Source organism: Prinia subflava, chromosome 16, assembly GCF_021018805.1.
Source record: "Prinia subflava isolate CZ2003 ecotype Zambia chromosome 16, Cam_Psub_1.2, whole genome shotgun sequence".
NCBI classification, from domain to species: domain Eukaryota; kingdom Metazoa; phylum Chordata; class Aves; order Passeriformes; family Cisticolidae; genus Prinia; species Prinia subflava.
In genome coordinates, this window is record NC_086262.1 from 2,580,490 (window position 1) to 2,605,060 (window position 24,571).

General features: G+C 53.6%; 3 protein-coding genes across 3 annotated transcripts; all 3 read right to left on the minus strand.

The window, feature by feature from the left end:
- Window positions 1-845: 845 nt before the first annotated feature.
- On the minus strand, window positions 846-6,779 carry LOC134559057 (protocadherin alpha-8-like). The gene has a single exon (XM_063413521.1). The coding sequence runs from the start codon at window positions 3,545-3,547 to the stop codon at window positions 938-940; it is 2,610 nt and encodes an 869-aa protein (XP_063269591.1). The 5' UTR covers window positions 3,548-6,779; the 3' UTR covers window positions 846-937.
- Window positions 6,780-10,982: 4,203 nt separating this feature from the next.
- LOC134558923 (protocadherin alpha-2-like) lies at window positions 10,983-15,296 on the minus strand. Its single transcript, XM_063413261.1, has one exon. It carries the CDS (start codon window positions 13,608-13,610, stop codon window positions 10,998-11,000), a length of 2,613 nt encoding a protein of 870 aa, XP_063269331.1. The 5' UTR covers window positions 13,611-15,296; the 3' UTR covers window positions 10,983-10,997.
- Window positions 15,297-17,991: 2,695 nt separating this feature from the next.
- Window positions 17,992-23,810, minus strand: LOC134558924 (protocadherin alpha-13-like). The gene has a single exon (XM_063413262.1). The coding sequence runs from the start codon at window positions 21,324-21,326 to the stop codon at window positions 18,780-18,782; it is 2,547 nt and encodes an 848-aa protein (XP_063269332.1). The 5' UTR covers window positions 21,327-23,810; the 3' UTR covers window positions 17,992-18,779.
- Between the last annotated feature and the right edge of the window lie 761 nt (window positions 23,811-24,571).

Below are 24,571 nucleotides of genomic sequence, written 5' to 3' on the forward strand. Positions count from 1 at the left end.
GGACATCTGTTTGTAGACACGGTGTCAGGAGATCTCTAATGACAATGAGCATTGATTCCATGAGCTCATCTGAGGGAAAGAAACAAGTGGTGATGGCCACAGCAGTGTAAGGGATAATATCCATACAGGGATGTTTGTGTGGATTTTAAGAGAATGTCTCTAGATAATTCACAACTCTGCCACTGGTGATAAAAATATTGAAAGAACATTGTGACAGGCAAGTGTCAATCTCCAGCCATGAACAAAAGTACATAGAATGATTTTGAGGGGGGAAGTGGCTATGGAAAAAAATTTCCTTTTCTTACACCAACCCTGAATTTCCAACCTCTGCACAGACAGTTTATGATGTTATCTAGAAAACCAACACCCTGGGAAAAGAACACAGGAAAATTCCAGGAAAGCCTTTCCGGGTACTAAAATCACTCTGCAGGGAGAATCAGCGGGGGAAATCTACACCAGGGAGGAAGAAAACCCTGAGGCCTCCATTGTAACATTTCAGCACGACACGTGCACTGAGGAGGAAGAGGGCAGAGATTTTGACAATGCTGATATCAGCAAAATCAGCAGTCAGTAAAGGAAGTTTAGTGCCACATGGTGCCTGGGAGATTGTGACCTCTACATCCTGCATGTCTTCACCTCCTTCAGCAACCTCCGGTTAAAATGCTACAAACCAGAAAACAAAAGCGCTGTCTGTACAGCTGACACCTCGGAGCACCTCTGATAACACTCGACAGAGATTGCTGTCTGCGGGAGAGCAAACACGGGAGAGAACAACTCGCACTCGGAGCAACAAACCACAGCCACGGTCCCCAATTGCTGCGGGATGCCCGAAGACATTTCCCAGCTCAGGAACAGCTGGGAGGGTCCGGCAAGGGCGCTGCGGCAGATACAAGGATGCCGATACGATTTCTAAGATCCAGCCAAAATTACGCTGCCCTCAGGCCGCGGGGGCGGAGCCACCGTACAAGCAGGAACTGCAAAGGGGGCGGGGGAGACTCGGCAGAGGGGGGAGAGAAAGAGAAAAGGCGAGCAAGGGATTGGCACTGACCGTGTGGGGGAGAGCGGAGGGCTCCGGCTGCGGGTCCTTGGGCGCGGCGCCGGGCGGCGGCGGAGGGAAGTTGGGGCTGAAAACCATGAGGTCGCTCTTGGCCGCGCCGTCCGCCACGCACAGGCTGCGGCTGTGGCGCTGCGAGTACGACCAGCTGCCCACTTCGCTGGCGCACACCAGCGTGGTGGGCCCGGGCGCCGACAGCACGGCCGCCCGCGGCGCCCAGCGCGCCGCCGCGTACAGCACCACGGCCAGCAGGAACAGGCTCGACACGGCGCAGATGGCCACCACCAGCCACACGTTGGTGGCCGCACTCGCTCCGCTGGGCCCCGTCTCGGCGCCCGGCGCCGCCCGCCACGGCGACGACGACGACGACGATCCCGCGGCCGCGGCCAGCGCCGCCTCGGCCGCCTCCAGCAGCGACACGCTGAGCGTGGCCGTGGCCGAGCGCGCCGGCTCGCCGTGGTCGCGCACCACGATGAGCAGCGTGTGGCGAGCGCCGTCCGCCTCGTCCAGCGGCCGCGCCGTGCTCACCTCGCCGCTGTAGAGCCCCACGCGGAACGGGCCCTTGGGCCGCGCCTCCCGCAGCTCGTAGCGCAGCCACGCGTTGTAGCCCGAGTCGGCGTCCACGGCGCGGATCTTGGCCACCACCTGGCCCGCCGGCGCCCCCCACGCCGCCCACGCCCACAGCGTGCCCGAGCCCCAGCCCGCCGCCGTCGCCTCGGCCGCCGCGCCGCCCGCCTCGGCCGCCGAGGCCGCGGGCGGCGGCAGCAGCGCCGGCGCGTTGTCGTTCTCGTCCAGCACGAACAGCTGCACCGTGGCGTTGCCGCTCAGCGGCGGCTCGCCCGCGTCCACCGCGCGCACCTCGAACTGCAGCACCTGCAGCTCCTCGTAGTCCAAGGGCTGCAGCGCCCACACGCGCCCGCTCTCCGCGTCCACCGACACGTAGCTCGACGCCGGCCGCCACCCGCCGCCCGCCGCCCCCGACCACGACGACGGCGACGACAGCGCGCCCGCGCCGCCCTCCCACAGCGAGTAGCTGACGCGCCCGTTGCCCGCCTCGTCCGGGTCCCGCGCCCACAGTCGCGCCAGCTCGGCGCCCGCCGCGTTGTTCTCCCGCGCCAGCACCGTGTACACGGCCTGCGCGAACGCCGGCGCGTTGTCGTTCACGTCCGACACGGGCACCCGCAGCCCGCGGCTGGCGCGCAGCGCCGGCGCCCCGCCGTCCTCCGCACGCACCTCCACCTCGTACTCCGACACCCGCTCCCGGTCCAGCGCCTCGCGCAGCACCAGCGAGTACGAGCCCGAGAACGTCGCCTCCACACCGAACGGCGACGCCGGCCACACCCAGCACCGCACGCGCCCGTTCGCCCCCGAGTCCCGGTCCGACACGCTCAGCACCGCCACCACCGTCCCCACCGCCGCGTCCTCCGCCACCGGCACCGACAGCGACGTCACCCGCACCTCGGGCGCGTTGTCGTTCACGTCCAGCACCTCCAGCTCCACGCTGCAGTGACCCGACAATGGAGGTGTCCCATGGTCTCTGGCCTCAATACGAAAATCAAATACACTGACTTCTTCGAAGTCCAGGGCTGCTGTGAGGTGAATCTCCCCTGTCTTGGGATTGACAGAAATCACATCTCGTCCACTCGGGGGAATAAAGCTGGTCGCGGTAAATGTCACTTCGCTATTACTTCCTTCGTCCGGATCCATGGCATTGACACGCATTATGAGCGTCCCCTCTGTAGCGTTCTCCGGCAGCTGCACTTTATACACGGACTGGTTGCATTGGGGCGGATTATCATTAACATCCAAAACAGAGATCACCAGTTCCATGGTGCCCGTCAGGGACGGCCGGCCCCCGTCACTCGCCGTCAGCACCAGCCGGTGAATGGGAATCGTCTCGCGGTCCAGAGATTTCGTTAAAACAAGTTCGGGTACAAGATTTCGCTCATTCGATTTTTGTAAATCCAGAGCGAAATGCTCGCTGGGGCTGAGTGTGTAGGAGAGCTGCGCGTTCGCTCCGATATCCGCGTCCGATGCGCCCTCCAGCGGGAAACGAGACCCCGGCAGGGTGGTGAATTCCGCGATGCTGAGGTTTTTTCGTGCGGCGGGGAAGATGGGGGCATTGTCGTTGATGTCGGTGACCTCCAGCTCCACATGGAAGACGCGCAGCGGCCGCTCCAGCAGCACCTCCAGGCGCAGCGCGCACGGCGCGCTCTTGCCGCACAGCTCCTCCCGGTCGAGCCGCGAGCTCACCAGCAGCGCGCCGCTCGCCCCGCTCAGCTCCACGCTCGCCCGCCGGCCCTGCGCCACCAGCCGCAGCCGCCGCGCCTCCGCCTCGCCCGCCTCCAGCCCCAGGTCCTGCGAAAGACGGCCCACCACCGTGCCGGCCTTGGCTTCCTCCGCCACCGAGTACCGCACCTGCCCGCCCGCCAGCGCCCAGGCCGCCTGCAGCACCAGCACCCGCAGCAGCGCCGCACACCAACGCGAGCCCATCGCTGCCGCTGTGGCCGCTGTGGCCGCTGTTGGTGCCGGCCCCGGCACGGGCCCCGCACGGCTCCCGCCGCCGCCCGCACGCAGCGGCTCTGCTGCCCGGCCCGCGCCGCCCCCCCGCGCTCACAGCCGGGCTCTCCGCCGCACCGGGGCGGAGCCGCCCGCACGCCGTTCCTGAGCCTGCAGCGACACCGTGCGCTGCTCCGCCGCCCCACACGCTCCGCACAGCGCCAGCGCCTCCGCCCCACCATGGGTGTGATTTCTGCTGTGTCGTGCTGTCCTGCTTGCCTTTTTTGCTTTATATCTACCTCTTTCTTTCCTAGTAATCCTTTATTTGTTCTCTCTTTTTCTTTGCTGCCTTTTCCATTTTTCTTGCTTTCTGCATTTTACTCTTTTCGGTCATGTTTAATTTCTCTTTCTTCTTTTTTTTTTTTTTTTTTTCCCCTTTGTTTTTTCTTTTTTCTTTGTTTTTTTCTTTGCATTCCTCTCTCATTCTTCATTGTCTGTCTTTTTTTTCGTCCTTGTTATGCCAGTCTCCTTTCTTTCCATTCGTTTCCCATCTCCATCCACCATCCTGCATTCTTTAGCCGCACTGGAAGGTCGTCAGTTTTCTCTGGCACCGCGCAGGTCGTGAAATGCAGAACCATCATCGCTAATTACAGAATGTCATTGATGGAGTGCTGCTCTAACCAAGGCTTTTAGGAACCAAATCCGCTCAATGTCTACAGACACGGTCGGTGCGTGCTGGTCAGCTCCGGACAGCGCCGCTGCCTTCTCTCCGTCATGGACATCTCCTCTGCTGTGTCCTGCTCCTCTCTCTCTGTATCTCTCTCTCTGCTTCTCTCTCCTTTTTTTTTCTTTTTTTCAACGTACTTCCTCATATTCCTTTTCTTCTTTATTCTACTTTTTCCATCTCTCTTCTCTTATGTTCCAGTTCGGTATTTTTAATCGTTTTACATTCTCTTTTTCACGTTTTTCTTTTCTTTTTACCTTTTTTTTTTTTTTTTTGCCGCCTCCATCTCTTTGTTTTTCCTTCTCTTTTACTTCCTTCTTCTTTCTCTTCCTTTTTCTTGCAACGCATGTCCAATTTTCAGTGCTCTTTCACTTTTATTACTATTCTTTTAAATTTTGTAACTCTGCTCCAACGCTGCCAGTGACCTCGGACGCCGCGATCGAGGCACTCCATGACGGAGCCAGGAGCTCCAATTACGGGGCATCATCTCCTCCGCAAGGGACAGCAGCGAATGGGAGATCACAGGAGACCAACTTCACTCAGCGTTAGAAGAGAGCGTCGGTGTATCCAGGTATTCTCCTTTACTTACCCCCTCATTATTTCTCCTCTTTCTCACCAGCCTTCCTTTATTCTTCTCTTCTTTTTTTTTCTCTCTCCCCCACCTCATCCCATCTTTTTGTTTACAGAGATAAAATCGCTGTATCCTGCAAATTAATTTATTATTTCATCTTTCCTTTTTTCTCTCTCCACTGCTTTTTAATTCCTTTCAATTTTTCTTTTCCTTTTTTCTCTTCTCTCTCCTTCCTTCGCTGTCCCTTCTTCCCTCCATTCCTACTCTCTTTCTATTTTAATACACTATTTTCTACATGACTACATCATTCTCACCATGGAGTGCAGCCACACCATTACAAAACCCCTCTGATTCCTGTTCCTCATCACTTCTCATCGAGGCTTGTTCAGCGTTCCTCAGTACCGAGGATACAGAGGTCCTCGACTGCACAGAGCATGTAGAGATAATGTTGGTGCATGCAGAGATAATGTTGGTGTGTGCATATAATCTCCTCTGTCATCTCTTCTTTCCTTTTTGCTCTCTTTCTTCCTAACTTGATTTTTTACTTGCAGAGACAACTTGGCCTATCTCTTCTTTTAGTCCTTTACTTAACTTTCTTTTCTTTCTCTTTCATGGCTCACAATACACTCACTGATTCTTCTTTTGCATCCATACTTTTTATTTTCCCTTTACCAAAATGTTTTCTAAATGTCTACATCATCCCCTTCCTGCATCAGAGACCTGCCCTTTGATGGGAGTGCTCATGGGGACCTTACAGGCCTCCTGATGAGGAACCACTGTCCTGATTTCCTCCAGAAAAAGTCAAATACAGAGATTGTCCCTACACCTCCTCTCCCCTTCCCTCCCCATCAGGAACAAAGCCACACTCCTCACACTCCAGTCCCACCCTGGACCAGCAAATAACACAGCAAGGCAAAAACGTGACAAAGAACAGCTGTACTACACCAGAAAAAGAATACACCTCCCTTGGAATCAGAACATCAGTCCCCAAGTTCCTTGGCATCAGTGCAAACAGGCTGTAATACTCACAAATATTCAACGGAATTCTCTCCATTTGGAACTCCAATGCATCCCAGCCCAGCACACCGTTCTGCCACGAACACTGAAAATGCACAGTGCAACCACAGTTCCTAAGAATTCTTCACGTATTTCAATGAAGAGCTATTCTTCCTAACTCATGTTCCACCTGCTTGATGAATGACAAGCTCTTGCTTCTCCTCTCAGGCAGGTGAGTGTCACCGATGACACGAAAAGAACCACACAAGCACACACAGGTGTGCAAAGCAGGAGAAAAAGGGCCGAGTTTATTTTCAAAACTCAATTTATATATTTCTTATGGGCCTGTGGATCAGAGGATGGAATTCCACCTCTCAAACCGCATTGGTCAACCCTACTGGTAATCAACTTTCTCCTCCCTCTTAGAAATATGTAAACAATGAAAGACAGCAAATCATTGCAATCGTTTATAGAACGAACAGTGAAAAAGTAAAAATTGGGACTCCAATATCAAGAACATTACAGAAGCCTTAGAGAAGTGTTCAAAACAAGGGTGACAGGAAAGCTATGCCAGAAAAACACAGCAACAACTTCCATACTCAGAGGCGTTGGCCCCCAAGGAATACCTCTCACTCAACACCATGATCCACCCAGAAATACATACCAACCTAAACCCACGGCATTTTCCCTGAAAACGTGCCCTCCACTCCCAACACATCTATTCTGAGGAATACATTCGAGGCCCTCCTCCATCTGTGCTTGCTGCCAACTGCCCAAACCATGCTGCAAGAAGCAGGAAAGAAATGAGAGCAGACTGTGGTCCAGTCTGGCAATTCTAGACTATTTCAAGTGGCAAGGAAGTCACAAGGATTGTTGAGTCCAACTCCCAGTCCAGACACATTCGGTCCATGCAAGATGAAGACACCACAACTAAACAGGCACAAAGGTACAGCTGCGTCTCAGACTCATCTTCTTCAGCCAGAAGGGACTTACCTGTAACATCACTGCTTGCTTCTTCACAAATGAAGAACTTCCAGAGCACAAAACTGGTTCTACCACTAACAGAGACCATTGGGAACAACGGATAGAAAATAATAACATGCATTCTACAAAAGCCTTGAAATCATTGGGCAAAGCAGAGCGCACTCCTATCGTGGGGGACGGGCACCACAAAGCTGAGGAAGGACATTGTCTCAACATCAACATCAGCTCAGGAGCATGGAAAAGTCATCCTACACACTGATAGAAAATTACCCACATGTTTGCAACGGGACAGCTGCCAAAACTCAGTATCCCACAGTATCTGGTATTACCAACACATTGCTAAAAGGACAGACAGAAAAACAAGACTGTAAGAGTTTGGTAAGAAGGGAGAAGAAAGGCAAATAATCCCATTCCACTGCATTGAAATGCATGAAGGGAACAGCAGGGCATACGGATATGCAGAACTTGTGGAGGACTGGAGAAATCCCAGGTATCAGTAATGTCTGTGGAGCCTCTCCTTGACATTTTCTACTAGAATCCTCTGTCCCACACCCTGGGGAATGGCAACTCCACCTAAGCACACATTCTCCAGTCCTGCACCAAGGACACAAACTGTTCTACAGATCATCTCCCTCAGGCAAGACCCTTCCCTGCTGAAGGTCATCCTCATCACAACACATGCCCAGGCCATGCCTTGTGCCACCTGCAGACTCTCAGTCACCATACCACAAATCCTTCTATAGGAATGTCCTTTGCCCATCCTCACCCTCCCTCACAATTGGCATAAAGAACATCTGGAGGGTTATCAAGCCCCTCCCTGTCTGGCACATTCTTCTCATCTGTGTATTCTTCATGCTTGATGCCTTTTCAGCAATCTCTGGTGGAAACACCACAGAACATGAGAACTGACTTTTGAAGAACTTTATCACATAAAGGCGTGGCAGGTGTCACCCCAGTGCACATGGAGTTTGCACTTGGAGACAAGGAGAGCAAATGCCAAACACAAGCACACCCCATAATATCAGCTGGATGGAGAATTTGTACCATAGAGAACCTCAGCTGGGCTGCTGTGCAGGGTTTTGTGTGCATGTCAGACACCAGAATCAGCCACCTGTGACTGCAGGACACATCACTTCTACCAGGGGTAAAGTTTCAAGCCCACAGCTATGGGAAGTTGAATGCCCAAAAATGACATCCACATTATCATGTGGCCTTAAAAATTAGCCTGAGGTGGACCATGGGACCACCATGGGAAGATCTGTGGCTGTGGAAGCTACTATAGATGTGCACCACCATACAAGGACAGGAGGCCGAAGTGCTACCCTCCTGGAAACGGTTGTTCAAAACAGGAATCCAAAAGTTCATTGGGAATTAGTCAGCAGTCTGCATGCCACACCCTCTTGACCCATGCCTGCTCTGCCTCAGGCAGGCAGCAGCACAGGGGACTGTCTCTGGTGGGAAATATTCATAACCTCAAAGGACATGATGGGAACTGAACTAACATGGAATTCACCCAATACACAGAAGGCCTTCAAGTCCATACCTTTAGGAGCCCAGGAATGGAGCTTGGGAAGGAAGCCTGGGCCCATCCTGACTCGTGTTTCTCTCTAGGCATCCCCCATTCCCTGCTCTGGGACGTGTTCTTAAGTCAAGAACATCAGCTCCAATTCTTGTCTTCTTATGACACAGCCCATGGTCTTCCCAAGGATTTCCAGTTCCCACTGACTGGGACGTCACCCATGACATGGTCACACATATCATGACATGGTCAGGGCCTCCTCAGCACCACTGCCATGCTCACCTCATCTCCTGGGCCTTCCCCAGTCTCAGAGGGAAACATCACCCACTTTGGAGAATACTGTTTATAGAGGAGATGTCAGGATAACTCTGAAGGCAATGGCCATGGACAGCATGGGGTGAAAGAGCAACCCAAGTGCTGAAAAATACATCAGTGCCAACAATGGTACAGACTGCACAGGAAAAGGTGGTGTTGGGTATGGGTTGAATTTTTAGGGCTGTGTATCTTTTGTTTGTTTGTTTGTTTAAAAAGGGGGTTTCCAATGGTTTTTAAATGGTCTGGTTCTTGATGCAAATATTAACATAACACGAAATGAGGACGGTGTATGATCATGCCACCTCACTGGACAATCCAGATGCAATCCACTTCAGAAGGGCAAGACAAAAAAAAGAGAAACAAACTTCAGATCACGCTCCTCTGCCTGCACACTTTTTACTGGTAAATAGAATGAAAACATACTTGGAGAAAGAACATAGGAAAAGTGTGTAAGAACTTCCCTGATTCACTCTGCTGTGCCAAGCAAATGAGACAAACTACACCATGAGGAGAGATCAGTGAAGTCACAATTGTCATCTCTCATCACCTCTCCGATGGAGGAGAGTCAGAGAAGAGTACAGAGCTCTTCATAACAAACCACATGAGATACCAGCATGATCAGCAGTCAGCAACAGTAACAGCACAGGAAATGGTACCTACAGGACTGTCTCATCACATGGTGCAGGTCTTGCCAGGGACCTTCAGTTCCATCAGACAAATCTCACTTCTCAAGATTAACCTTGATATCAGGAACTGGCCAGGGCCTACACAATGCCACAGCCACATTCACCTCTGCAACCCCTCACTGCCTCCTTTACCTCCTCAGGCCTCACTGCAGCTTTGGCAGAATATTGCCAGCAATGGAACAACATAAAAAAAACAGAGATGGTGTCATATAGAGCACACCCAGCACTCTACTCCTTCTGAAGTGTGATGTGAGAATAACTCCAAATGACAGTGGCATTGATTACATGTTGTGATAGAGTAACTCAATCATTGACAAGCACTCCAACACAAAGGAGGAGAATTCATGTTTCAGGTTTTATTATTAGGTCTTGTTATTAGGGATTTTGGTGCCTGCTACGTTGGTTGAGTTTTGTCTTTGCTGGTAACGTTCCAGGGCTTTGGAAAGGACGTGGCTCCTGATACAAATATTCCAAGAATATCACAACAAGCCAGTGTCTGTCATGCCAGTTCTCCACTCAGGAATGCAAGTCTGCAACCATTCCATCAATGACAGCACAAACCCCCTGACAGCTGATATTGCACACGCTGTGCTCAGCAGACTCCCTGTAGATGACCCTTCATGTTTCCTAATGCTTCAGCTACTCTGCATGGAAATCCTGATCACCTGCAAGTTCTGCTACTCCCCTGAAATGTTGGACATCTGTTTGTAGACACGGTGTCAGGAGATCTCTAATGACAATGAGCATTGATTCCATGAGCTCATCTGAGAGAAAGAAACAAGTGCTGATGGCCACACCAGTGTAAGGGATAATATCCATACAGGGATGTTTGTGTGGATTGTAAGAGAATGTCTCTAGATAATTCACAGCTCTGCCACTGGTGATACAAATACTGAAAGAACATTGTGACAGGCAAGTGTCAATCTCCAGCCATGAACAAAAGTACATAGAATGATTTGAGGGAGGAGGGGGTTATGGGAAAAAAAGATTTCCTTTTCTTACACCGACCCTGAATTTCCAATCTCTGCACAGACAGTTTATGTTGCTATCTAGGAAACCAACACCCTGGGAAAAGAACACAGGAAAAGTCCAGTAAAGCCTTCCTGGGAACTAAAATCATTCTGCACAGAGAACCAATGTGGAAAAATTATACCAGGAGAAAGAAAACCTTGAGGCCTCCATTGTAACCTTTCAGCACGTCACATGCACCGAGGAGGAAGAGGGCAGAGGTTTTGACAATGCTGATATCAGCACAATCAGCAGTCAGTAAAGCCAGTTAAGTGGTACATGGTGCCTGGGAGATTGTGACCTCTACATCGTGCCTGCCTTCACCTCCTTCAGCAAACTCGGGTTAAAATGCTACAAATCAGCAAGAGAAACCATTGTCTGCAGAGCTGACACCTCGGAGCGCCTCTGATCACAATCGACAGGGATTGCTGTCTGCGGGAGGGCAAACACAGGAGAGAAAAACTCGCACTCGGAGCAACAAACCACAACAGCAACAAACCACAGCCAAGGTCCCTAATTGCTGCGGGATGCCCGAAGACATTTCCCAGCTCAGGAACAGCTGGGAGGGTCCGGCAAGGGCGCTGCGGCAGATACAAGGATGCCGATACGATTTCTAAGATCCAGCCAAAATTACGCTGCCCTCAGGCCGCGGGGGCGGAGCCACGGTAAGAGCAGGAACTGCAGAGGGGGCGGGGGACACTCGGCAGAGTGGGGAGAGAAAGAGAAAAGGCGAGCAAGGGATCGGCACTGACCGTGTGGAGGAGAGCGAAGGGCTCCGGCTGCGGGTCCTTGGGCGCGGCGCCGGGCGGCGGCGGAGGGAAGTTGGGGCTGAAAACCATGAGGTCGCTCTTGGCCGCGCCGTCCGCCACGCACAGGCTGCGGCTGTGGCGCTGCGAGTACGACCAGCTGCCCACTTCGCTGGCGCACACCAGCGTGGTGGGCCCGGGCGCCGACAGCACGGCCGCCCGCGGCGCCCAGCGCGCCGCCCCGTACAGCACCACGGCCAGCAGGAACAGGCTCGACACGGCGCAGATGGCCACCACCAGCCACACGTTGGTGGCCGCACTCGCTCCGCTGGGCCCCGTCTCGGCGCCCGGCGCCGCCCGCCACGACGACGACGACGACGACGACGACCCCGCGGCCGCGGCCAGCGCCGCCTCGGCCGCCTCCAGCAGCGACACGCTGAGCGTGGCCGTGGCCGAGCGCGCCGGCTCGCCGTGGTCGCGCACCACGATGAGCAGCGTGTGGCGAGCGCCGTCCGCCTCGTCCAGCGGCCGCGCCGTGCTCACCTCGCCGCTGTAGAGCCCCACGCGGAACGGGCCCTTGGGCCGCGCCTCCCGCAGCTCGTAGCGCAGCCACGCGTTGTAGCCCGAGTCGGCGTCCACGGCGCGGATCTTGGCCACCACCTGGCCCGCCGGCGCCCCCCACGCCGCCCACGCCCACAGCGTGCCCGAGCCCCAGCCCGCCGCCGCCGCCTCGGCCGCCGCGCCGCCCGCCTCGGCCGCCGAGCCCGCGGGCGGCGGCAGCAGCGCCGGCGCGTTGTCGTTCTCGTCCAGCACGAACAGCTGCACCGTGGCGTTGCCGCTCAGCGGCGGCTCGCCCGCGTCCACCGCGCGCACCTCGAACTGCAGCACCTGCAGCTCCTCGTAGTCCAAGGGCTGCAGCGCCCACACGCGCCCGCTCTCCGCGTCCACCGACACGTAGCTCGACGCCGGCCGCCACCCGCCGCCCGCCGCCCCCGACCACGACGACGGCGACGACAGCGCGCCCGCGCCGCCCTCCCACAGCGAGTAGCTGACGCGCCCGTTGCCCGCCTCGTCCGGGTCCCGCGCCCACAGCCGCGCCAGCTCGGCGCCCGCCGCGTTGTTCTCCCGCGCCAGCACCGTGTACACGGCCTGCGCGAACGCCGGCGCGTTGTCGTTCACGTCCGACACGGGCACCCGCAGCCCGCGGCTGGCGCGCAGCGCCGGCGCCCCGCCGTCCTCCGCACGCACCTCCACCTCGTACTCCGACACCCGCTCCCGGTCCAGCGCCTCGCGCAGCACCAGCGAGTACGAGCCCGAGAACGTCGCCTCCACACCGAACGGCGACGCCGGCCACACCCAGCACCGCACGCGCCCGTTCGCCCCCGAGTCCCGGTCCGACACGCTCAGCACCGCCACCACCGTCCCCACCGCCGCGTCCTCCGCCACCGGCACCGACAGCGACGTCACCCGCACCTCGGGCGCGTTGTCGTTCACGTCCAGAACCTCCACCACCACCTTGCAGTGACCCAATAGCGAGGGCGTCCCTTTATCTGTTGCTTCGATTTGTATCTCATACGAACGAATGTCCTCATAGTCCACGGTGCCTGCTAGATGAATTTCACCCGTCCTCGCATTTAAAAGAAAAATGTTTATCCCCTTTTCAGGAAAAGTACTGCTCACACTATATGTCACTTCGCTATTACTTCCCAAATCCGGATCCGTCGCATTCACCCTCGCCACAAACGTCCCTTCTGTAGCGTTCTCCGGCAGCTGCACTTTATACACGGACTGGTTGAATTGGGGCGGATTGTCGTTTGCATCCAAAACAGAGATCTCCAGCTCCATGGTGCCCGTCAGGGACGGCCGGCCCCCGTCACTCGCCGTCAGCACCAACCGGTGCACGGGAGTCGTCTCGCGGTCCAGAGATTTCGTAAGTACCAGAAACAGGGATTCTCGGTATTCCTCACTGCGGTGCAAATCCAGCGCGAAATGCTCGCTGGGGCTGAGTGTGTAGGAGAGCTGCGCGTTCGCTCCGATATCCGCATCCGATGCGCCCTCCAGCGGGAAACGAGACCCCGGCAGGGTGGTGAATTCCGCGATGCTGAGGTTTTTTCGTGCGGCGGGGAAGATGGGGGCATTGTCGTTGATGTCGGTGACCTCCAGCTCCACATGGAAGACGCGCAGCGGCCGCTCCAGCAGCACCTCCAGGCGCAGCGCGCACGGCGCGCTCTTGCCGCACAGCTCCTCCCGGTCGAGCCGCGAGCTCACCAGCAGCGCGCCGCTCGCCCCGCTCAGCTCCACGCTCGCCCGCCGGCCCTGCGCCACCAGCCGCAGCCGCCGCGCCTCCGCCTCGCCCGCCTCCAGCCCCAGGTCCTGCGAAAGACGGCCCACCACCGTGCCGGCCTTGGCTTCCTCCGCCACCGAGTACCGCACCTGCCCGCCCGCCAGCGCCCAGGCCGCCTGCAGCACCAGCACCCGCAGCAGCGCCGCACACCAACGCGAGCCCATCGCTGCCGCCGCCGCCGCTGTGGCCGCTGTGGCCGCCGTTGGTGCCGGCCCCGGCACGGGCCCCGCACGGCTCCCGCCGCCGCCCGCACGCAGCGGCTCTGCTGCCCGGCCCGCGCCGCCCCCCCGCGCTCACAGCCGGGCTCTCCGCCGCACCGGGGCGGAGCCGCCCGCACGCCGTTCCTGAGCCTGCAGCGACACCGTGCGCTGCTCCGCCGCCCCACACGCTCAAGACAGCCCCTGTGTCTCCAACCCGTCACTGCCATGCCCTCTGCTGTCTGTTCCTCGGCTCTTCTTATTTTTATTTCTTTTCGTGCTTGCTATTTGCTTGCATAGGTTTCTTTTCTTTCCTTCCTCTTCTCATTTCTTTTTTCCTTCCATTTTTTATCTGTTGTTCAATGGTGTTCCTTTCCCGTCTCTTTCGTACCCTTTCCTTCATCGTTTTCCTGTTCTTTTCTGTTGTTGCGTTTCGTGATCACTATCTTTTTGATTTATTGCCCTTTCCTAATCTTTAAGCCATTTTCCCTTCCTTTCCAATATCTGCTCTTCTCTACCCCGGCCGGTAATTCGCCAATTGCCTCCTGCGCCGAGCTGGAGACCATCAAAGTCGGAGCTCTCAGCGCTAATTAACGTATATCAGCACTAATTAAAGTATATCAGTAATAATTATGGTATATCAGCGATAATTATGGTATATCAGCGATAATTATGGTATATCAGCGATAATTATGGTATATCAGCGATAATTATGGTATATCAGCGATAATTATGGCATATCAGTGATCATTATGGTATATCAGTACCGGGGTGTGGTGCTCCAACAGGGAGAAACGTTGGTAGGGACCAACTCTGCTCAGTGTGCAAACGTAAGGTCGGTGTCTGATGCTCAGGTCCTGTATCTTCCTGCTTTTTTCTTCCACTCTATTCTTTCTTTGTTACTTCCTTGCTCCCTTTCTGTGTTACTTTCTGCTTGTATAGTCGCCTTCCTTGATATATCGTTTTCTTCTTCCTTTTTTTATGCGATTGTTTCTCTTCTTTTTTTCTGTTTCCCTTCTATTTCCTGGTTCTCTTTCCCTATGTCGTTTTCATGCTCTTAACTGTCATATTTTTACCTCGTCCTTCTCATTTTCTTTTCTTATGTCCTTCTATTTCCTTGACTAATATTCCTTTAAATATTTATATAATACTCTCAATGAACATGTCCTTTGGAAAAAGTTCTCATTCTTCTTTCTTGCAACAATTCCTTCCATTGCTTCTTTTATTCCACTTCTTCTTTGTCCTTTTTCCTTTCTCTTCTCCATTTTTCTTTTTTTTTTCTTTGCTTTTTCTTTTTCTCCTCTCTGTGCAGTCTTTTTCTCCCCTTGTCGGTCACTGCCATCCTTGTATCTTCTATTATGTTTTCCACTTAAGGAAATATTTTTAAAATAGTTACATCACCACGTCGTAAAGCACAGAGACTCCCTTTAGCAAAAGGGCTTCCTCTGCCTTCAGGATCAGAGCCACATTTGGAGCCTCCAGTCATCCCAACGACACAACAAATAAATCGACAAAGCAATCATATCATAAAGAACAGCTTTGCTACATCAGAGTGGAGTCCGCTCATTCAGACATCAAATACAAAAAAGGCTCCAGAGTCTAAGTGACCCAAGGGAGTCTCTCCTTTGCAAAATCAAACCCGGCAGAGTCCAGCATGATAATTCTCCAAGAATGCTGGGGTAAGGGAAAAAAAAAAAAAAAGGAAGAAAAAAAATAAAAGAGATAGAGAGACACAGAGAGAGAATAATTAAAAAAGAAAAAGAAAAAAGAAAAAGAAAAAAGAAAAAGAAAAAAGAAAAAGAAAAAAGAAAAAGAAAAAAGAAAAAGAAAAAAGAAAAAGAAAAAAGAAAAAGAAAAAAGAAAAAGAAAAAAGAAAAAGAAAAAAGAAAAAAAAATTGTGTGTGGGGGGGGAAGCGCATAATGAAAACCATGATGACACCACATGTCTCAATCACTTTGATGAAGAGCAACTCGGCCTTACTGATTTTTCACCTGCAGAACAATTCTAAAATTCACCACGGCATTGTCACTGGAAGCATCCTCTGCATGCCCAACACATCTACTCCTAGAAAAGCATTAAGGTCACTTCTCTATCTGTCTTTGTTGCCCCCATCTCACCCTGTGCCAGGCACCACCAGAATCGAATGGGAGCACACAGTGATGCTCCAAACCTACAGGAATTTCAGTTCGGGCAATATTCAGTCCATCCAACATGAAGATACCACAGCTGAACAGGCACTAAACTACACCTGTCTCACACACAGCCTCTTCTGGTAGGAGTAACTCACCTGTGGCATCGCTGCTTGCTTCTACAGAAAAAGAAACTCCAGGACCAGGAGTGTTTGTTTTAAGGGACAGCGTCTCTTAATGCCAGCTACAAGACCAAGACCAGGGAGATGACTGATGCAATGTCCCAAGAAAGGCTGGCAGAATGACACAAATTTCAAAAAATCTTCTGCTTGACCAAGAAAATTTCACATCAAAGACAAATGATTAAAGGCATGGATGGCAAGTCATCTCATTAAATTTAATATCAAAGGGACAACAGAAAGTAACAATACTGCAAACTGCTGGAAGTCCTGAGAGGATGCCAGAAGAGCAGCACTACGTGGTGGGTATTTTCTTAAGGCTTTCTATTGGCATCCTCTATCACCAGGCACGGGAAATGAGATCTTCACAGCTAACCAGACATTCTCTAGTTCCTCCACAATGACACAGACCGTGTTCTACTCAGCATCTCCATTTTCCTGGGGCAACATTCCTCCCCACTCAAATTCACCCTCCCCATCACACAGCCCCAGGCCTTATTTAGTCCCACACACAGGATCACTGCCAAAATATCAAATATTTCTCAACCCTGGCAACATGCCCTGTCTGTAAACCCCACTCTGTATGTGATCCGGGCCCTTGTACTTCCACATCTTCCTTCACGACCACCACAAAAGATATATGGAATATCTAAAAGCATCTGGCAGGCTCTTTCCAGCTATGTGATCTTCAGCATGAAGGCTTTGCTCCTTTTCAGCAAGCTCAGGTGGAAATGCCACAGAGCTGGGTGTTATAGTTCATAAAAATTCTGTGACTAGAGCTGTGACAGCTCTGATCCCAGTCCACACGGATTGGTTTCCTCAAGAAAACACAGCAAGGGCCACAGCACAACAGTACTCACAGTGTCAACCATGTGGGACAACTTGAACCACATGAACTGGGCTAATCATGCAGGTTTTAGGGTGTTCTTGCAGATATCAGAACCATCCACATGTGACATCAGGAGACACCACCTCTCCCGAGGCCACCTGTGCAGGGCACAAGTAAAGGAAGTTGAGCACATAAAGATTACAGCACATAAAGATTTACTTCCAGTAAAGGAAGTTGAGCACCTGAAGATTATAAATCCTTGTAAATCCCACCTGAGGAGGAGCGAGGAACCAGCATGGCAAAATGTACAGCTGTGGAGACTACTATGGAAGCCCACTGCTACACAAGGACAGCAAGTTAAGGCATTCCCCTCCCATAACACCTTGAACCTGAAAAAGTTGTTCCATCAGACAACGTTCAGCACTCTCCATCTCACCAGCTCGTACCAACACGTGGCTTACATCAGGCAGGCAGCAGCAGAAGAGGCAGTCTCTGCTGGAGAGACTCATCACTGCAATGGATATTGTGGACATTTCAGTATCACACTCTCATCTCATCATCATGAAGGCCTCCCACTCCCGACCCTTAGGACCTAGGAAAGCATCCTCAGCATGGACACTGTTCCCATCCTATCTCACCCTTTCCTGCACAAATCCTTCATTCCCCTACTCTGAGAAATGTTCTAAAGACAAATATATCGCCTCATCCTATTTTCTTATAACACGATCCATGGTCTCCCCAAGGATTTTCAGTTTCCCCACACAAACCTTTCTGCTGCTCAAGGTCAGCCTTCCATCAGAAAAGGGCCAGACCCTGCTCTATACAAAGATCACAGTTTCCTTTCCTACCACGAGGTTCAACATGACAATTGCTTATCCTTCCCAGCAATGACACACCATAAAAATCCACAGGTGGAATCAGCAACACAGTGTATGGCAGATGTTCTGCTGCTGACACCTCATGTTTTTTAATGCTTCTCTACGGGAATGCTATTTTCAAAGGTGATGTTGGAACCTGTAAACACCAATGGCACCGATTTTGTGCTCCAAGAGAAGAACCAAAACTGTGGGGAGGACACTAACACACGATACAGCCTGTGTGAGGGAATGTTATTCGAGAATTGGTGGGGAAAGGTGATTCTTGGATGTTTGGGGGCCATTAGTTTGTTCATTACAGAAGAGATGATTTCCACTTTTAAAGCCCTTGTAAGTCTTGACGATTATTGTGACAATTGATGCGAATTTTGAGAGGACATCAGAAAAGGACAGAGTACTTCACACTATGTCTCTGGTCAGACATGCAAATCCTCAGGAAAGAGGGCAGCAGGAAAACAAGAAATAAACTTCCTTCTTGAAACACAAACCTTTGGTCACACTCTTCTCCATGAATACTTTATACTACTAACCAGAACAACATGATACTTGCAAAAAGATCACAAGAAGATCATAGGAAATCTTTGCCACAAACACCCTATTTTTAAAAATAATAATACAATTAAAATAGAGAACTTCTGTCCTTGAATATCCACTTTTCACCTTGCATCATAACTTCACATAACCATAATTAAAGAGACGATAAAAAGACAAATGAATACCAGTCCAGTAAACAGACAGCAAAGGCAATGAGGTGGTAATTAGCGCCTGCGAGCCTGTCAGCACCACAGCCTGGCTGTCTGGAACTCCTTCACTCAACTCGGGTGGAAATGTGACACATCAGCATCAGAACCCCCCGGCTGTCTGCAAATCTCACACCTCCGGGCGCTGCTTCTTGCACAGGACATAATTTAATTCTAGAGCAGAACAAATCACATTCAGAGGACCACACCTCATCTGCCTACAGTAACTGCTCGACACTGCTGCCATATTTACATTCTGAACCGCCCTCAGAAAGAGCCGAGGGCTCCGGCAAAGACGCGGTAACAAATAAAAGTGACCATTGCCACCCTTAAGTACCCAACGTCCGTGAACCATGGGAATCGAGCCGCGCTTTAAACAGCAGCTACACATAGGGCGGATAAGAAGGAGGGAAGGGAAGGAATGCAGGAGCACTGACCGTGTGGAGGAGAGAGGAGGGCTCCGGCTGCGGGTCCTTGGGCGCGGCGCCGGGCGGCGGCGGAGGGAAGTTGGGGCTGAAAACCATGAGGTCGCTCTTGGCCGCGCCGTCCGCCACGCACAGGCTGCGGCTGTGGCGCTGCGAGTACGACCAGCTGCCCACTTCGCTGGCGCACACCAGCGTGGTGGGCCCGGGCGCCGACAGCACGGCCGCCCGCGGCGCCCAGCGCGCCGCCCCGTACAGCACCACGGCCAGCAGAAACAGGCTCGACACGGCGCAGATGGCCACCACCAGCCACACGTTGGTGGCCGCACTCGCTCCGCTGGGCCCCGTCTCGGCGCCCGGCGCCGCCCGCCACGACGACGACGACGACGACGACGACGACGATCCCGCGGCCGCGGCCAGCGCCGCCTCGGCCGCCTCCAGCAGCGACACGCTGAGCGTGGCCGTGGCCGAGCGCGCCGGCTCGCCGTGGTCGCGCACCACGATGAGCAGCGTGTGGCGAGCGCCGTCCGCCTCGTCCAGCGGCCGCGCCGTGCTCACCTCGCCGCTGTAGAGCCCCACGCGGAACGGGCCCTTGGGCCGCGCCTCCCGCAGCTCGTAGCGCAGCCACGCGTTGTAGCCCGAGTCGGCGTCCACGGCGCGGATCTTGGCCACCACCTGGCCCGCCGGCGCCCCCCACGCCGCCCACGCCCACAGCGTGCCCGAGCCCCAGCCCGCCGCCGCCGCCTCGGCCGCTGCGCCGCCCGCCTCGGCCGCCGAGCCCGCGGGCGGCGGCAGCAGCGCCGGCGCGTTGTCGTTCTCGTCCAGCACGAACAGCTGCACCGTGGCGTTGCCGCTCAGCGGCGGCTCGCCCGCGTCCACCGCGCGCACCTCGAACTGCAGCACCTGCAGCTCCTCGTAGTCCAAGGGCTGCAGCGCCCACACGCGCCCGCTCTCCGCGTCCACCGACACGTAGCTCGACGCCGGCCGCCACCCGCCGCCCGCCGCCCCCGACCACGACGACGGCGACAGCGCGCCCGCGCCGCCCTCCCACAGCGAGTAGCTGACGCGCCCGTTGCCCGCCTCGTCCGGGTCCCGCGCCCACAGCCGCGCCAGCTCGGCGCCCGCCGCGTTGTTCTCCCGCGCCAGCACCGTGTACACGGCCTGCGCGAACGCCGGCGCGTTGTCGTTCACGTCCGACACGGGCACCCGCAGCCCGCGGCTGGCGCGCAGCGCCGGCGCCCCGCCGTCCTCCGCACGCACCTCCACCTCGTACTCCGACACCCGCTCCCGGTCCAGCGCCTCGCGCAGCACCAGCGAGTACGAGCCCGAGAACGTCGCCTCCACACCGAACGGCGACGCCGGCCACACCCAGCACCGCACGCGCCCGTTCGCCCCCGAGTCCCGGTCCGACACGCTCAGCACCGCCACCACCGTCCCCACCGCCGCGTCCTCCGCCACCGGCACCGACAGCGACGTCACCCGCACCTCGGGTGCGTTGTCGTTCACGTCCAGCACCTCCAGCACCACTTTACAGTGACCCGACAGTGCGGGAAAACCTTTGTCTCTGGCCTCGATACGAAAATTGAACAGATTGACTTCTTCGAAGTCCAGGGCTGCTGTGAGGTGAATCTCCCCTGTCTTGGGATTGACAGAAATCACATCTTTTCCACTGGGAGGAATGAAGTTCGTCACGGCATAGGTCACCTCACTGTTAATTCCCTCGTCCCCATCCATGGCATTCACCCTCGTCACCAGCGTCCCCTCTGTAGCGTTCTCCGGCAGCTGCACTTTATACACGGACTGGTTGAACTGGGGCGCGTTGTCGTTCACATCCAGCACGGAGATCTCCAGTTCCACTGTCCCTGTCAGAGACGGTCGGCCCCCGTCACTCGCCGTGAGCACCAACCGGTGAACGGGAATCGTCTCGCGGTCCAGAGATTTCGTTAAAACGAGTTCAGGTTCATCATTCGATTTTTGTAAATCCAGAGAGAAATGCTCGCTGGGGCTGAGTGTGTAGGAGAGGTGCGCATTCGCTCCGATATCCGCATCCGATGCGCCCTCCAGCGGGATACGAAATCCAGGAGGGGAGGTCTCCGATAAACTGAGGTTTCTGCGGGCGGCGGGGAAGATGGGGGCATTGTCGTTGATGTCGGTGACCTCCAGCTCCACATGGAAGACGCGCAGCGGCCGCTCCAGCAGCACCTCCAGGCGCAGCACGCACGGCGCGCTCTTGCCGCACAGCTCCTCCCGGTCGAGCCGCGAGCTCACCAGCAGCGCGCCGCTCGCCCCGCTCAGCTCCACGCTCGCCCGCCGGCCCTGCGCCACCAGCCGCAGCCGCCGCGCCTCCGCCTCGCCCGCCTCCAGCCCCAGGTCCTGCGAAAGACGGCCCACCACCGTGCCGGCCTTGGCTTCCTCCGCCACCGAGTACCGCACCTGCCCGCCCGCCAGCGCCCAGGCCGCCTGCAGCACCAGCACCCGCAGCAGCGCCGCACACCAACGCGAGCCCATCGCTGCCGCCGCCGCCGCTGTGGCCGCAGTTGGTGCCGGCCCCGGCACGGGCCCCGCACGGCTCCCGCCGCCGCCCGCACGCAGCGGCTCTGCTGCCCGGCCCGCGCCGCCCCCCCGCGCTCACAGCCGGGCTCTCCGCCGCACCGGGGCGGAGCCGCCCGCACGCCGTTCCTGAGCCTGCAGCGACACCGTGCGCTGCTCCGCCGCCCCACACGCTCCGCACAGCGCCAGCGCCTCCGCCCGTCATGGCCATCTTCTCTGCCGTGTCCCGCAGTATCTATTTTTTTTTTTGGTTTTTTTTTTTTTTTGTAACGTGCTTCCTCATGTTCCTTTTTTCCTTTATTCTGCTTTTTCCATCTCTCTTCTTTTATATTTCAGTTCTGTGTTTTTAATTTTTTTAAATTATCTTTTTATGTTTTTCTTTTCTATTTACCGTTTATTTTGCCGCCTCCATCTCTTTCTTTTTTCTTCTGGTTTGCTTACTACTTCTTTCTCTTCTTCTTTCTTGCCCAGCATGTTCATTTTTTACTGCCCTCTACCTTTTATTTCCATCCGTCTCTTTCATAACTCTGCTGCCATGCTGCCGCTAACCTCGGAGGCCGCGATCGAGGCACTCAATGACGGAGCCAGGAGCTCGAATTACGGGGCATCATCTCCTCCGAACGGGACAGCAGCGAATGGGAGATCACAGGAGACCACCTGCACCCAGCGTTAGAAGAGAACGTCGGTGCATCCTGGTAATCTCCTTGATTTACCCCCTCTTGATTTCTCCTCTTTCTCACCTTCCTTCTTTCATTCATTTCTTTTTCTGTCTCTCCCTCACCTCATCCCTCCTTTTTGTGTACAGAGATAAAATTGCTGCAAGCTCGCACACTCATATAATATTTCATCTTTTTTCATTTATCTTCATATCTTTTAAATTCTTTCACCTTTTCCTTTTCTTTTTTTCTTTTCGTTTTTTCTTTTCTTTCTTTTTCGTTTCCTTTACCTTTCCGTTTCCTTGTCCTTCCCTCGCTGTCTCTTCTTCAATCTTTGCCTATTCTCTTGCTCTTTTAATACACTATTTTCTACATGACTACATCATTCTCACCATGGAGTGCAGCCACACCGTTACACAAAACCTCTGATTCCTGTTCCTCATCACTTCTCATCGAGGCTTGCACAGCGTTCCTCAGTACCGAGGACACAGAGGTCCTCGACTGCACAGAGCATGTAGAGAAAATGTTGGTGCATGCAGAGAAAATGTTCGTGTATGCCCATAATCTCCTCTGTCATCCCTTCTTTCCTTTTTGCTCTCTTTCTTCCTTACTTGATTTTTTACTTGCAGAGACAACTTGGCCTTTCTCTTCTTTTATTCCTTTACTTAACTTTCTTTTCTTTCTCTTCCTTTTTCTTTCATGCCTCACATTACCCTCCTTGATTCCTCTTCTCTTCTGCATCCATACTTTTTATTTTCCCTTTAGTAAATGTTTTCTAAACAAAATTATTTCTAAATGTCTACATCATCCCCTTCCTTCATTAGAGACCTGCCCTTTGATGGGAGTGCTCATGGGGACCTTGCAGGCCTCCTGATGAGGAACCACTCTCCTGATTTCCTCCAGAAAAAGTCAAATACAGAGATTGTCCCTACACCTCCTCTCCCCTTCCCTCCCCATCAGGAGCAAAGCCACACTCCTCACACTCCAGTCCCCTCCTGGACCAGCAAATAACATAGCAAGGCAGAAAGACGACAAGGAAAAGCTGTACTACACCAGAAAAAGAATACACCTCCCTTAGGAGCAGAACATCAGTCCCTAAGTACTTTGACATCAGTGCCAACAAGCTCCAGTAACCAGAAACATTCCATGGAATTCTCTCCCTTTGGAACTCAAATGCATCCCAGCCCAGCACACCGTTCTGCCACGAACACTGAAACTGCACAGTGCAACCACAGTTCCTAAGAATTCTTCACGTATTTCAATGAAGAGCTGTTCTTCCTAACTCATTTTCCACCTGCTTGATGAATGACAAGCTCTTGCTTTTCATCTCAGGCAGGTGAGTGTCACAGAAGACAGGAAAAGAACCACACCAGGACACGCAGGTGTGCAGAGCAGGAGAAGAGAGGCCAAGTTTATTATCAAAACTCAATTTATATATTTCCTATGGGGCCTGTGGATCAGAGGATGGAATTCCACCTCTCAAACCACATTGGTCAAGCCAACTGTTAATCAACTTTCTCCTCCCACTTAGAAATATGTAAACAATGAAAGACAGCAAAACATCCCCATTGTTTATGGTACAAACTGAAAAAGGAAAAATTCTGACTCCAATATCAAGAACATTACAGAAGGCTTAGAGAAGTGTTCAAAACCAGGGTGACAGGAAAGCTCTGCCAGAAAAACACAGCAAGAACTTCCATACTCAGAGGCACTGGCCCCCAAGGAATACCTCTCACTCAACACCATGATCCACCCAGAAATACACACCAACCTAAACCCACGGCATTTTCTACTGAAAACGTGCCCTCCACTCCCAACACATCTATTCCGAGGAATACATTCGAGGCCCTCCTCCATCTGTGCTTGCTGCCAACTGCTCAAACCATGCTGGAAGGAGCAGGAAAGAAATGAGAGCAGACTGTGGTCCAGCCTGGCAATTCTAGACTATTTCAAGTGGCAAGGAAGTCACAAGGACTGTTGAGTCCAACTCCCAGTCCAGACACATTCGGTCCATGCAAGATGAAGACACCACAACTAAACAGGCATAAAGGTACAGCTGTCTCTCAGACTCATCTTCTTCAGCCAGAAGGGACTTACCTGTAACATCACTGCTTGCTTCTTCACAAATGAAGAATTTCCAGAGCACAAAACTGGTTCTAACACTAACAGAGACCATTGGGAACAACGGATAGAAAATAATGACATGCATTCTAGAAAAGCCTTGAAATCATTGGGCAAAGCAGAGCGCACTCCTATCGTGGGGGACGGGCACCACAAAGCTGAGGAAGGACATTGTCTCAACATCAACATCAGCTCAGGAGCATGGAAAAGTCATCCTACACACTGATAGAAAAGTACCCACGTTTGCAACAGGACAGCTGCCAAAACTCAGTATCCCACAGTATCTGGTATTACCAACACATTGCTAACAGGACAGACAGAAAAACAAGACCGTGAGAGTTTGGTAAGAAGGGAGAAGAAAGGCAAATAATCCCATTCCACTGCATTGAAATGCATGAAGGGAACAGCAGGGCATACGGATATGCA

What these genes read in the sequence shown, in the direction of transcription:
- LOC134558924 (XM_063413262.1), bottom strand. Translation starts at nt 21,326, where the DNA reads ATGGGCTCGCGTTGGTGTGCGGCGCTGCTGCGGGTGCTGGTGCTGCAG.
- LOC134558923 (XM_063413261.1), bottom strand. Translation starts at nt 13,610, where the DNA reads ATGGGCTCGCGTTGGTGTGCGGCGCTGCTGCGGGTGCTGGTGCTGCAG.
- LOC134559057 (XM_063413521.1), bottom strand. Translation starts at nt 3,547, where the DNA reads ATGGGCTCGCGTTGGTGTGCGGCGCTGCTGCGGGTGCTGGTGCTGCAG.